This window comes from Saccostrea echinata, unplaced genomic scaffold, assembly GCF_033153115.1.
Source record: "Saccostrea echinata isolate AGI-Se365-2 ecotype Australia unplaced genomic scaffold, CSIRO_AGI_Sech_v1 ptg000030l, whole genome shotgun sequence".
Taxonomy (NCBI): Eukaryota; Metazoa; Mollusca; class Bivalvia; order Ostreida; family Ostreidae; genus Saccostrea; species Saccostrea echinata.
This window is the reverse complement of record NW_026889779.1, coordinates 35816415-35829800: the sequence shown is the minus strand read 5'-3', so window position 1 is coordinate 35829800 and position 13386 is coordinate 35816415. Positions and strand designations below refer to the sequence as shown.

The 13386-nt window shown below is 35.8% G+C and overlaps 1 protein-coding gene across 1 annotated transcript; it reads right to left on the bottom strand.

Moving 5' to 3' along the window:
* Positions 1-937: 937 nt before the first annotated feature.
* LOC133197787 (uncharacterized) lies at positions 938-5821 on the bottom strand. The gene is made up of 5 exons (XM_061333994.1): positions 5669-5821; positions 5389-5584; positions 4989-5112; positions 4071-4762; positions 938-3850 (listed from the first exon to the last, which is right to left on the bottom strand). Exons 1-5 carry the CDS (start codon positions 5787-5789, stop codon positions 1390-1392), a joined length of 3594 nt encoding a protein of 1197 aa, XP_061189978.1. The 5' UTR covers positions 5790-5821; the 3' UTR covers positions 938-1389.
* Positions 5822-13386: the final 7565 nt, after the last annotated feature.

Sequence of the window (13386 nt, the reverse complement as noted above, 5' to 3'; positions counted from 1 at the left end):
GTATTTATATCAAGAGGATGTAAATCTTTCTTCACAGACTGGATACTGTTTTCACATCAACAAAACTAATGCTTCAGTTTCTTAAATCTTTATTGAAACATGAAAACAACTGTTGGTCAACCGAGAGACATATCACATTTTTAATTTAAATTCATTCTGACAACATCAGGATATAAGCTATTCATAATCAACCATTAACAAAATGTAAGCAAGTGCCTTGATTTGCACAAGTGTAATATATACATTTGCAATTAAATTTAAAAGTATTCATAACTTTTTTCCTTTAAGTGACAAAATTGATGCAAAGTTTTTTAAATGGTGTAAAAGGTAGCACATTGTACATACAAATTCAAATACAAATATATGTGCTTCCTAAAATAATGTCCATATGGCGTTCTTCAGCAACTGGCATTCATGCAAATGAAGAATAATTTTTAAACTACATTATTTATTTTTTAATGTAAGAAGTGAAAACATAGATATGTGCCTCGTAAATAAGGCATCAATGCACTAGCTTCAGCAATTACATTTGCTAAACACTCACAATTACACCAAGCAAATAAAAAAAAAAAAGTCCATTCCCAGATTTCATTTATCTCTTAACAATTACATGCATATGGAAATGTTTTCAACCTGAATTCAGAAAATAGCAAGTGTAAAAGAAAAATTCTAATAAAAATAAATGTTTACACTGCTACATAGAATTAAAAAGACACTTAAGAACACATACTTTGGATATGAAAATGCCATAAACAAAAAAACATTTTTCTTCAAGTATTATATATAAAAATTTTCCAAGCAAAAATTACCTGGTAACTGAAGATTAAATTTTATGAGGGAGAATGGTTTACAGGTTACTGAAATATTTGTATGTATGAAAAAATAGAAAGACTAGACAATGTGTAACAGTAGCAGATATAACATAAATCTTATATGATTTAATATAAATCAATTAACTTTGTAAGATATGCAAGGCTGTAAAAAGTGCACAGTCTGTAAGTGAATACAGCTGAGGCGCTGACATGTATTGTTGTTCACCAATAGTAACTTCAGTAGTAGAAGGGAGTAAGTAACCATAAATGTACACACAGGCTTTTCTCTAACCATGAAGTGCAGACACCAGATTCTTGATCAAGTGTCTGAAAAAAAAAACCAGATGTGAATTTTACAGCAATTGTGCAAAAAATCTAATGAGTCTAAAGTTCAGATGAAATATGAAAGACAACTGTACAAATATAGGATTTAGGGTGACATCCACATAAATCAATGCACCTTTTTTGGTTACCCTAACAGCAAAGTGAGAAATAAATAACAACACTCTTAAGGATCAGTTCTGCACCAATTTAGAATACAATGCTCACAGGCACAATTTTTTTTTCAGAAAGACTTTCAACGTTGAGTTTTGAGGGTTACGGGTTTATACACAGGGGCCTTTGAGCGAGGTAGAGGTGGATTTCCAATGATGATATCCGCTGCTTTTTCAGCAATCATAATTGTAGGTCCATTTAAGTTGCCACTAACAACACTAGGCATTATGGAGGCATCAACAACCCTCAATCCCTCTACACCATACACTCGTGTACTGGGATCTACGACAGCCATGGGATCCGTCTCTGATCCCATCTTACATGTACATGAAGGATGATAGGCACTGTCTGCCATATTTCGATTATATTCATCAATCTGTTTGTCAGTCTGGACACTGTCCCCTGGAGCTAATTCTGGACCTCTGAAGGAATCAAACGCCTTCTGTTGGAAGATCTCTCTTGTTAGCTTTATGCTGTCTCTCATTTCCCGTATATCCAACTCTGTTGTAAGGTAATTTGCAACCAAACGGGGATGCTCTTTGGGATCAGCAGATTTCAACTTAAGGTATCCTCTACTCGTTGGGCGCATTGGTCCTACATGAGCTTGGTAAGCATGTCTATCTCCTGGTTTCCTTCCATGGTCATTGACGGTAGAGGGAAGGAAATGGTACTGAATGTTGGGATGTTCGACTCCTGGCTCACTCCGGATAAATCCTCCAGCTTCCAGATGAGCTGTTGCTCCATCCCCTGTCTGCCTGAGAAACCATTCAAGACCAATCTTAATCATCACATGAGGAAACTTCCATTGGGCCTTGTAAAGTGTGATAGGCTTTTTACACTCTTGTTGAACATAGACTTCCAGATGATCCTGGAGGTTTTCACCAACCCCTGGTAGATGCTGAACAACTGGAATATCCAATTTTCGTAGATCATCTGCATTTCCAATTCCAGACAGCATTAGTAGCTGAGGAGAATTGATTGCCCCACCACTGAGTATGATTTCTTCTCCATAGACTGTCTGGATATCAGAATGCCTTTCATATTCTATTCCTACTGCCCGCTTGCCATTAAATATGATGCGTCTTGAAAGAGCACTGTTCAGTGTAGTCAGGTTGGCTCTTTCTTTTAAAATAGGATGTAGATATGCTGCAGCAGAACTGCATCTCTTGCCTTTACCAATTGTCATGTCCATCCATCCAAATCCCTCTTGTTGGAAGCCATTCATATCATCTGTGTATGGGTACCCTGCTTGAATTCCAGCTTCTATAAAAGCATTGAAGAGAGGGTTGTTCGTCTTTCCTCGGGATACCTGGAGTGGACCATCACCCCCTCTATAATCATTTGCTCCTAATTCATGGCACTGAGATTTACGGAAGTATGGTAGGCAGTCAGCATAGGACCAGCCCTTTGCTCCTTCTTTCTCCCACCTATCATAGTCCAGAGCATGACCTCGGATGTAGACCATTGCATTGAGGGCTGAGGAGCCTCCCCAGACTCGCCCTCTGGGCCAATACATGACACGGTTGTTCATGCCTTTTTCTGGCTCGGTATGGTAATACCAGTTGTACTTGTCATCACATAAATTATACATTAAAGCAGCAGGCATGTAAATCTTCCAGGAATCCCAAGCCCACAGGTCACGAGGTCCTGCCTCCAGAAGGAGGACACTTTTAGCTCGGTCAGCAGTCAAGCGATTTGCTAAAGTGCACCCAGCAGAGCCAGCCCCAACAATAATGTAGTCATATTTGTTCTCCTTAGAGGATATATGATCCATTCGCTGACTAGATGTGCTAAAATATCTACGAGGCTGATGTAAATGAGAAGCTCTCGATGATGATGATGGAAAGCTTGAAGCAAATAATTTCCTACCTGCTCTCTGAGCTTGCTGTTTTGTGTTTTCAGTATAATTTTCATTTTGAAGAATAATATCAGAAATCCCTTCTATGCTAGGAATGATACTGTCTGCATACAGCTTCAACTGTTCCTCTGAACCCACGCCTGATAAAACTCCGATTTTCTGCTTGACAAAAGCAGATTGTCCCATCTGTAGATCTCCAACAGAATCTCCCACTACAATAGTTTTAGATGGACTAACATGTAGTTCATCACAAATCAACAAAGTGTTATGTCCTGAGGGACGAGGCTGAGAAATTGGATCATCCCCACATATTAGCATATCCACATATTTAGTTAAACCCAAGTTCATCAAGTCTGAAATCACAAATTCTCTTGGTTCACCAGTATTAATGGCAATTTTCATTCCATTTTGCCTCAGTTCTCGGAACAATCCCTCAATATTGGAACACAGTGGTGATGGTTCAGCTTTCAGAATGACATCTGCTTCTCTCCATATCTGGTTGACAATCATGATGGCTTCCTGGTAGAATATCCCCTCCCTCCTCAGAGCCTCTACCAGGGCCCCTCTGACCTCTGATGGAGTGCCCTCTGATAGGACCCCATGCATCACTCGAGTAGCCTCTTTATTTAATCCAAGTAACCTACTGACTTTTTCTGACATGTCCAATCCAGTCATTTGCTTCAATCTAGAAAAAAATTAGAAATATTTCTTTTAAAAATTTATACAGTTTTAATAATTTCCAAGGTCAAAAAATGACCAGATAACAATTAGCAAAAAAATTAAAATTATAACTGAGATGCAAAACTCCTGAGAAAAATGAATAAAATTACTTCAGTATCAGGAGGTAACTCTCTTAAAATTTGACTTCATTAACAATGTAACTTACTACTAAACAATTATTTTACCTAGAACACAAAAATTCCACAAATTTGGGATATTTCCTATGTATACAGATGAGAGTTCCATGAAAATCAAATATCACCAAGTCTGCTGGGGCTTTCTTTGTGTTGGGTATAGGGGTATCCTGCTCAGTGGGTTCCACCAAAAACCTCTCATATTGTGAATAGGCGTAGCAACTCTTCAGGTCCTCTGAAGGTAAAATCAGGGGTAAAATATCCTCAATGTCATTGACTACATGGTCAGCATGAGGCAGCAAATCTCCTGTCTGCCCCACCCCACTTAGGACTCCCACACTCCACCCCAGCTTTGCTGACTTTCCTAGAAGCATGTCTGTTTTAGTATCTCCCACCATTACTGCATCAGATGGATCAATTCCCAGTTTCTCGCAGATCTTCAATGCATTGTACGGAGCAGGTTTTGGTTCCGTATCGGGATCATCTCCACAAATGACATGCTCAAAGTACTTTGTTAAGCCTAGTTCCTGTAGCAAGGCATCTGTACCTTTGCGGTTGTCAGATGTAATGAGAGCTATTTTGACTTTGTTTTTCTGTAGGATTTTGAAGAGAGTCTCTAGATCTCCAAGCTTTTTCATTTCCTCTGGGTTTGTGACATTGCCCTCGGACCACACCGAGTCTAGAATTTCTCGTACTTGTGATTCTTCCATTCCCTCTCCAACCAACATCTTTGTCATTTCATCCTGAAGTATAAACAATCTTGTATATTTTCTGTAGTATTACCAATTTTTGTTTTGGAAGTTGATATATAAATGATTTATTTACAAAAATAACCTTATTTATGACAACAAGATGTGTTGGTGAAACACTATGTCTCAGACATCAACAGATTTCATCCATTTTACATTTGACCTTGAAAGGGGGGAGGAATAAGGGTCAAGAGATTGAGATACACTGTAACTGTCATACCTTGATCTCGCCAGATGTGGCTTCTGCCAGAAGTCCTGGCATCACCCTTTGTTTCTTGGTGCAAAAACCAAGGACATCATAAATCTTGTCCTGGATCCCTTTACGACCAGTCGCTTCTTCAATACTGGAACAGAAATAACAATTTATTCATACTGGTACACTACAGAGTACCATAGTTCAAACAGAAAAAGGAAATCATGTTATTCTTTCGCTTTCTCAAATGGGACTTTTCCATAGCGTTTTAGTGTGACATCTGATTTTTTTTTTTTCTTTTTCTATACAAATACTCTTAATATTGTAATCTGTTAACCTTTTGCATCTAAGTTTTCTGAATTATGAAAAAAAGGCTAGCATTCAGAGACACTTTAAATTTACAAAAAAAAAATATATATATATATACCTTGTGACTAATTTTTTTGCCCAAGGTGTCCACATTGAGTGAAAACATATTAGAGTGCCATCTTTGTCAAAAATGACAAGCGATGCTTTCTTAACTTTGTCTGTACGGCGTTTGACATTATTGACTGTAACACTGCCTTGGAAACTGGCTGCTGACCAAGACACATTCCTGGATTTCAAAGGCTTTCCCTGTTTATCTGTTTAAAGAAAGACATCAAAAGTACAGTTTTGATCAATTATGACTAATTGCAATCTTCTGGATGTTGTTAATTAAAGCTTACATGATTTTCTTGAGATGCTGCATCCTACTGCAGTTGTATGAAGAGAACTGGACTGCACAAACCGCTGGGCTTGATAAGATCTCGTCAGTACACGACGCAACAAATGTGTTCCTGACATCATGAAGTATCTGTTATCAGTTACTTTCCATCAGAAAACCTATGTAAAAAAAAAGAAATTAACAAAGATGTCAATCTGATGAATGAGAAACCAGTCATCTTGTGGCAACTTCCACTCCTCATAACATTGAATCCTGAGTCTTCTATTCATATGTACATTCTGAGGTCTTATATGCCCCAGAACTGAAGGATTCTCATAATTGAACGATTTTAATGCACAGACCAGTTAAGGTAATACATTGTTAATCATCAATAATTTTGTTGATGAAACTATTCAAGCGTAACAGGAAAGGAGAAAATGTATGGCTGGATAGAGAATCGAACACAGGACCCCTGCATCACTAGTCAGGTGCTCTACCGACTGAGTTACCCAGGTCGATATCCACGGCCGAAACCATTACATTCGTCCCTCCTTAAATTGTTTTCGAAGACACAACCCAAGTTCTTATTTTCCCCTGGCAGGACTTTGACCTGCAATTCCAGTGGTGGTCACCGGCACCAAATCAGTAACAGGAAAGGAGAAAATGTGTGGCTGGACCTCAAATCGAACCCGGGACCCCTGCATCACTACTGAGGTGCTATACCGACTGAGCTACCCAAGCTGATATGCATGGCTCAAACCATTACACAAGTGTAATAGAAGATAATTAAGGTATCAATTTGGGTAAAACAGAATTATTGTTGGTGTAATGGTCTGGACTGTGGATATCAATCTTTGTTGCTCTGTTGGTACAGCACCTGACTAGTGATGCAGGAGTCACAGGATTAATTCCTGGTCCCAGCCTTACATTTTCTCCTTTCCTCAGTTACAAACATTTGGTGCCATTGACCACCCTAGGACTTTCAGGTGAAATTAAGTCTGCCAGGGACAATTAAGAATATGGGTGGTGTCTTCGAGGGCAAAGACAATTTAAGGAGGGATCGAGGAATGTAATGGTTTGGGCCATGGAGATCAGTCGGTAAAGCACCTGACAAATGATATGCAGGTGCCCTGGGTTTGATTACTGGTCCAGCCATAAATTTTCTCCTTTCCTGTTACATTGGTGAAGAGCAACATAATACAGACGGTCCCAGGTTCGACCCCCCAGATGGGTAACTGCCTATAAAATTTAAATATTAAGAATATTACGTTTACAATTGTATTACAATGTCCATTTTATAGGCCTAATTACAACATCACTTACATGTTTACAATGCTTATGCTTCACATCCACCACGTACAGTCAGTTTAACGTTAAATTCTTACTGAATGACCATGTCTGTCTGACCTTTCCTTTATCTATTCATGGTCATCACACAGGGTTACCGAGTTCTTGGTCTACACCAGCATCACGTTAGTCTATCCCCCCCCCCCCTTTCCAATAACCGGTCTTTTCAATAATCGTCAGATCTAGAACATTTGGATCAATTAATCCACTATATTGTCAATCACTGAGACATCGTACATAATGTACTGATGTCATTTATTTAAGGCCTACCTGTAAATTTCTGTCAAACGAGTGCGCCGGTTCATTTGTTGATACTGTAAACCGACAAGGCCTTGGAAAAAACACGGTAGTTTTCCAACATCGTGTGCTTTTCACGCTTCATTGATAAGATTCTAAATACTTAGTAAAGGCGGGCCAATCAGAGCTCATTTTACATTACAAATCATGAATAAACATATCGGAAATGAGAAAATACACGCGTGTTGAAAACATGCGGTTCTTTAAGTTTTTTTTTTTTAAAGGGGGGGGGGGGTCTTCATTATGATATTTAAGTTAATCTTTACAGTTCTTGGGGAAAAATCAAATTAAATTCGTTTAAGGACAGATGATAGAATAGAATATTTATTCAACCAATTTGGGCCCACAGTGGAGCATAAAGATGAACAATTAATGTCCGAAGTCATATATAGTCATAAATAACAATTAACAGAACAAAACAAACAATTGTATATTGAACAGCGAGTTAGCTGTCAACTTTTAGAATGCATAAAATGTATACAAATAGTATATGTATAATGACTGTAATATGCCTATGTATTGTACTATGTTGTTTTCTCATTTTAAAATTTTCATTTAAATGTTGGCATAATCAATAAAACAACAAACTCAGAATCTTCATTTGACATAATCCATGTAAACAAGTCCACATTATTAAGCAGTATTAAATTTAGAAAAGTTTTAAAGATTTTGTTTAAAAACTCTCCTCTAGAATCACTATACAGTAGACATTCTAGCAAAAAATGTATTTCATCCTCAGATGGACTTGAAGTACAGTAACGACAGACTCTTTCACTCCTGGGAAGAATTTCATTTTTACCACATTTATTAAGTACCCTTTCATATCCACCCGTCCCTACCCTTACGCAATGATTACTAATTCTGAATTTTGTGAGAATTACCCAATTGTCCCGGTTTTTCATATTCAAGTATTTTTTTTAGCTCACCTGAGCCGAAGGCTCAAGTGAGCTTTTCTGATCACTTTTTGTCCGTCGTCCGTCTGTCCGTCCGTCCGTCTGTAAACTTTTCACATTTTCGACTTCTTCTCAAGAACCACTGGGCCAAATTCAACCAAACTTGCCACAAAGTATTCTTGGGTGAAGGGGATTCAAGTTTGTTCAAATGAAGGGCCACGCCATCTTTCAAGGGGAGATAATTAGGAATTAGTGAAAAAATAATGGCATCATTTAAAAATCTTCTTCTCAAGAACCACTGGGCCAGGAAAGATGAAACTTATGTGGAAACATCCTCAGGTAGTGTAGATTCAAGTTTGTTCAAATCATGACCCCCGGGGGTAGGGAGGGGCCACAATGGGGGATCAAAGTTTTACATAGAAATATTTAGGAAAATATCTTTAAAAATCTTCTTCTTAAGAACAGCAAAGCCATGATTGGTCATAGTTATATGGAAGCATCCTCAGGTAGTGTAGATTCAAGTTTGTTCAAATCATGACCCCCGGGGGTAGGGTGGGGCCACAATGGGGGATCAAAGTTTTACATAGAAATATATAGGAAAATATCTTTAAAAATCTTCTTCTTAAGAACAGCAAAGCCATGATTGATCATATTTATATGGAAGCATCCTCTGGTAGTGTAGATTCAAATTTGTTCAAATCATGACCCCCGGGGGTAGGGTGGGGCCACAATGGGGGATCAAACTTTTACATAGAAATATACAGTAAAAAAATCTTTTCCTCAAGAACAGAAAAGCCATGATTAGTAAAATTGATATGGAGGCATCCTTGGGTATTGTGGAATGAAATTTGTTCAAATGAGGGACCCCGGGGGTAGGGTGGGGCCAATGGGGGATCAAATTTTTACAAATGAATATATGGGAAAAAATCTTCTGCTCAAGAACAGCAATGCCATTTGTTATATTGATATGAAAGCATCATCAGGTAGTTTAAAATTCAACCCCCCCCCCGTTAACTTTTCAATACTTAACTGATTTTTGCTTTTTTTCCCCTAGCCAATGTGCTCAGGTGAGCGATGTGGCCCATGGGCCTCTTGTTTCAAAATTGAATGACCTTTTATACTTAATCATGGAGGAGATTGTGTTAACACAGCATTAAATAGTTTCAACAAGCAAGGATTGATAAAGTGTTGTGATGCTTTAAGCATTTTATTTGAAATATTGTCTAATCCAGGTGTTTTTTTTTTAACTTAAGTTTAGAAAATGTTTCTTGTAATTCTGTGTTTGTAAATTTTTTTTTATCTATCATGGAAAAACTGCAATTATTATGTTCCATTACTTTTAGCTTTTCCTCAAAAGTATCTTTTTTTTTTTTTTTTTTTTTTTTTTTGCATATCATCTGAAATAGAAGTAAGATCTGAAAAATATTGGACCGAGTATCACCCTTGATGCAGTTTTGATCACCTCTTTTTTCATTCCGCAACTGGTTCACTAGGGACAAGTACTCTTTAGGATTATTAAACTCTAATTCATCAAGCTGGTTTAAAATGCTTTGTTTAAATTCTCAATTTGCAATCCATACATATCTCAAAGAAAAATCATGTAATCTAGACTCATTATTGATACATTCATTATGATGCTAAAACTTAAAAGAGAGTTTACAGTGGCAATCAGAAAAATTTGCTTTAAAATCTGATACACCCATATAAAGATCATGAAATAAACTTGGTGAGACAAGCACATAATTAACTTCACTACATCCATTAGACTTAAGACAGGTAAAATTGCCCGAACTATCACCAAAGCACTTTTCAATCAAAATACGTATTTGGTTACTTATGCAAAATTCTAATAAATCTTTGCCTCTAAGATCAACAACATTATCTTGGATAACTCTCTGTTCAATCGCAACATCAATATTGTAGTTATTATTGTTAAATGGAATGTGATGGGTACTGTCTCCTGCTATATAGTCTGCATCTGATCCTGTTCTGGCATTAAAATCACCAGTTAGAATGATATCTCCTAAATTCTTATATTTCTCTAAAATGTTATTTTCCAGTAATTCTGATAAGTTAGTATTACTTTTTGGTGCATAATATACAATGCATAGATATATATATCTCTTAAAATTAAAGTAATCCCTACACAATTTTATCCACTGGTATTCTGAAGTGCCATCATTAAGGATCTTAACTCCCTTTATAATGCTTTTACGTAAAGAAGGGATGCCTGGATTGGTATATATTTTGGGCCTATTTTATTGTAAATCATCAGTGATGTAAATAATAAATTCCTAAAATATTAAGAAATTTTAAACCTTCTATATGATGTTCAAAATTCTACCTTTCTGCAACCATCCTTATTAATCTATACAAATTTTGTCACTTCAAATCCCATTGTTGTGAAACTTTGAATGAAATATTAAAAACTATGCGGTTAAACTTGTTCATTTTACTTATATAAACAGGACTCAAGTTATTTTCAATTTTTTTGATAAAAGTTTGTTTTTATCATCTGTCCTTAAACGATTTCTAAAATTGTTATAACGAATTAAAAATTTGTTAAAACGAATTCTTTAATGTAATAGCGAATTAAATTCTTGTAGACGAATTCGAAATTCGTTATATCGTAAATATTTTCTATAGGCCTTAAATGTCGAATTCCATTCAATGACTTTAATTCGTTATTAAAAAAAAAAGAAAATGAAGAAATTGTTTAAACGAATTTAATCTGTTATAACAATTTTAAAAAATCGTTTTCACGAACTCAACAAATCTTTTATAACAAATCAAGTTTAATTCGTGATAACGTATTCAGAAAAAATGCTATAGCAAATTAAATTCGTTTTTAAAAATTCGAGAATTCGTTATATCGATTTCACAAATATTTTTTGGTATTTCCTAAATGGGCTTCTGTATGCATGAAAAAACAAGTTATTATATTTTAAGACTTCAATAATAAAAAGTAGATTTGTTTGTCCAAGAAATTTTAAAGAAAAATTTACATTCTGAGGTGCTGGTTTCAGAAAGGTAAATACAGACCTGCATTTGCCTTTTTTTTCCAGGTAATCGAATATTTACGTTATTCTAATATATCCAATGTATCTCATACACATTATCAGATGGAATGTTTGTTCACCTTTTTTCTGTACATGAATTTCTTCAAGAGTTCAACATCATGACATCAGATTCTTACAACTGCCTGATCATATGAGGTTTGCCGAATTATTATTTTTTTTTATGAAGAAGAAGGGGTGTTGGAAAGGGGGGAGGGTGGTATTATTTTCATGTATACTAAACCTCAAAAAAGAAGACCCAACAAAATCTAGTTGTGAACAAAATAAACGAACAATTATATAAGCAGATACACTGAGGATAAAAATTAATGAAGGGTAACATTATGGCTTATTATATAACTACAAGGCCAAATATTGAAAACCGGTCAGTGGAGTATCACTGATGTGTACAAAAACTTGTACCCAAAATTACTCAATGGAGTAATGTCTAACATTGTGTAAGACCTTGCAAAGAATCCTCTTAATATTGTAGATGAACTAGAATTTTGTACAGTTTCAATAATAATCTTGAAACAGAGTTTATGGTGAAAATATGGATCACGTATAGTGCTGATTTTTCAACAACCAACTGATTTCCGATTTATGGATTTCGACAGAATTCACTACTGCAAAAGATTTATTCTTTTATCACTTTGGTGATAACAAATAAGTTTGTTCACTTTCCATGTTTACAGAGCGAGAAAGGTGGGTGGGGGTGTCATCTCAATACATATATTCATTGCTTATATTTTACGGTAATGATTAAGAAATACGAAGAATATAATATTATAGACATACTGTCAGTCTCTTCATCAGCCCTCTGCCTTTAACATTAGTCTGTTGTTTTTCTAGCCTAGACTAGGAATGGCAAAGCAAACTCTCAAAAGGATCACAGCAGGTACCTAGATGCATGTATTTTTATTGGTTTTAAGAGCCAATCTGCCTGAAAACTGCAAAAAACAAAAAAATGACTTTTTTTTCAATTACATATACATATTAGGTGGTCTTCCTACCCACCAAATTTCATCAAGATATGGTAACCTTTGACTTGGACAGTATTGCATGATGATCTGGCAGATTGGCTCTTAAATGAGCTTTAAGCAATTGTCCAAGAATATTCATCTGAAAAGAGTGTACGCACTACTCCTCAAACAATTTAAGTCATTGAAATAGATGATGACAAATAATATAAACATTTTATTTATACAATATGATAAATGTTAAAATGGAGTTTAAATGTCTTATTATTAATCATAATTTTATACCAATATTTTTTCTTCACCAAAAGAGAACATTTCTAATTACTTATACATGTAAGTATCTCAAAAACTTAAAGATGAATTGGCGTCAATAAAATGAGTAATACATTTTATAAAATTTACAATAAAAAGAAAAGAAATTTTAAAAACTCAATGTAATTCAACTGAACATAGGAAAACATACACATTAAATGTGAACAATTTTAATAACTGTACTGCTTTATTTCCAAATTGGAAAAAAAATGTTCTTTAAAATGAGCAAAAATTGTACCAATAAAAGATGACCATCATCATTGTTTTTAAAATAATTCCAACATTTTACTGTTGCTCTTAAATTATAAAAGAATTCATTGTTCAATAAATTTCTTGATAAGACAATCTAACATTTTCAACAAGAGGCCCATGGGCCACATCGCTCACCTGAGTAACTTTGGCCATGCTGTTCTTTACCAGATTTCCCCCTTTGTAATACCTATTGTGGCCTGGCCCTACCCCCGGGGGTCATGATTTGAACAATTTAAAATCTACACTACCCCAGGATGCTTCCACATAAATTTCAGCTTTTCTGGCCCAGTGGTTCTTGAGAAGATTTTAAAAGATTTTTCCTATATATTTCAATGACTTGGATTCCCTATTGTGGCTCTGCCCTACCCCCAGGGGTCATGATTTGAACAATTTAGAATCTACACTACTTGAGGATGATTCCACATACCGGTAAATTTCAGATTTTCTAGCCCAGTTGTTCTTGAGAAGAAGATTTTAAAAGATTTTTCTTACATATTTCAATGTAAGACTTGGATTCCCTATTGTGGCCCCGCCCTACCCCTGGGGGTCATGATTTGAACAATTTAAAATCTACACTACCCGAGGATGATTCCACATAAGTTT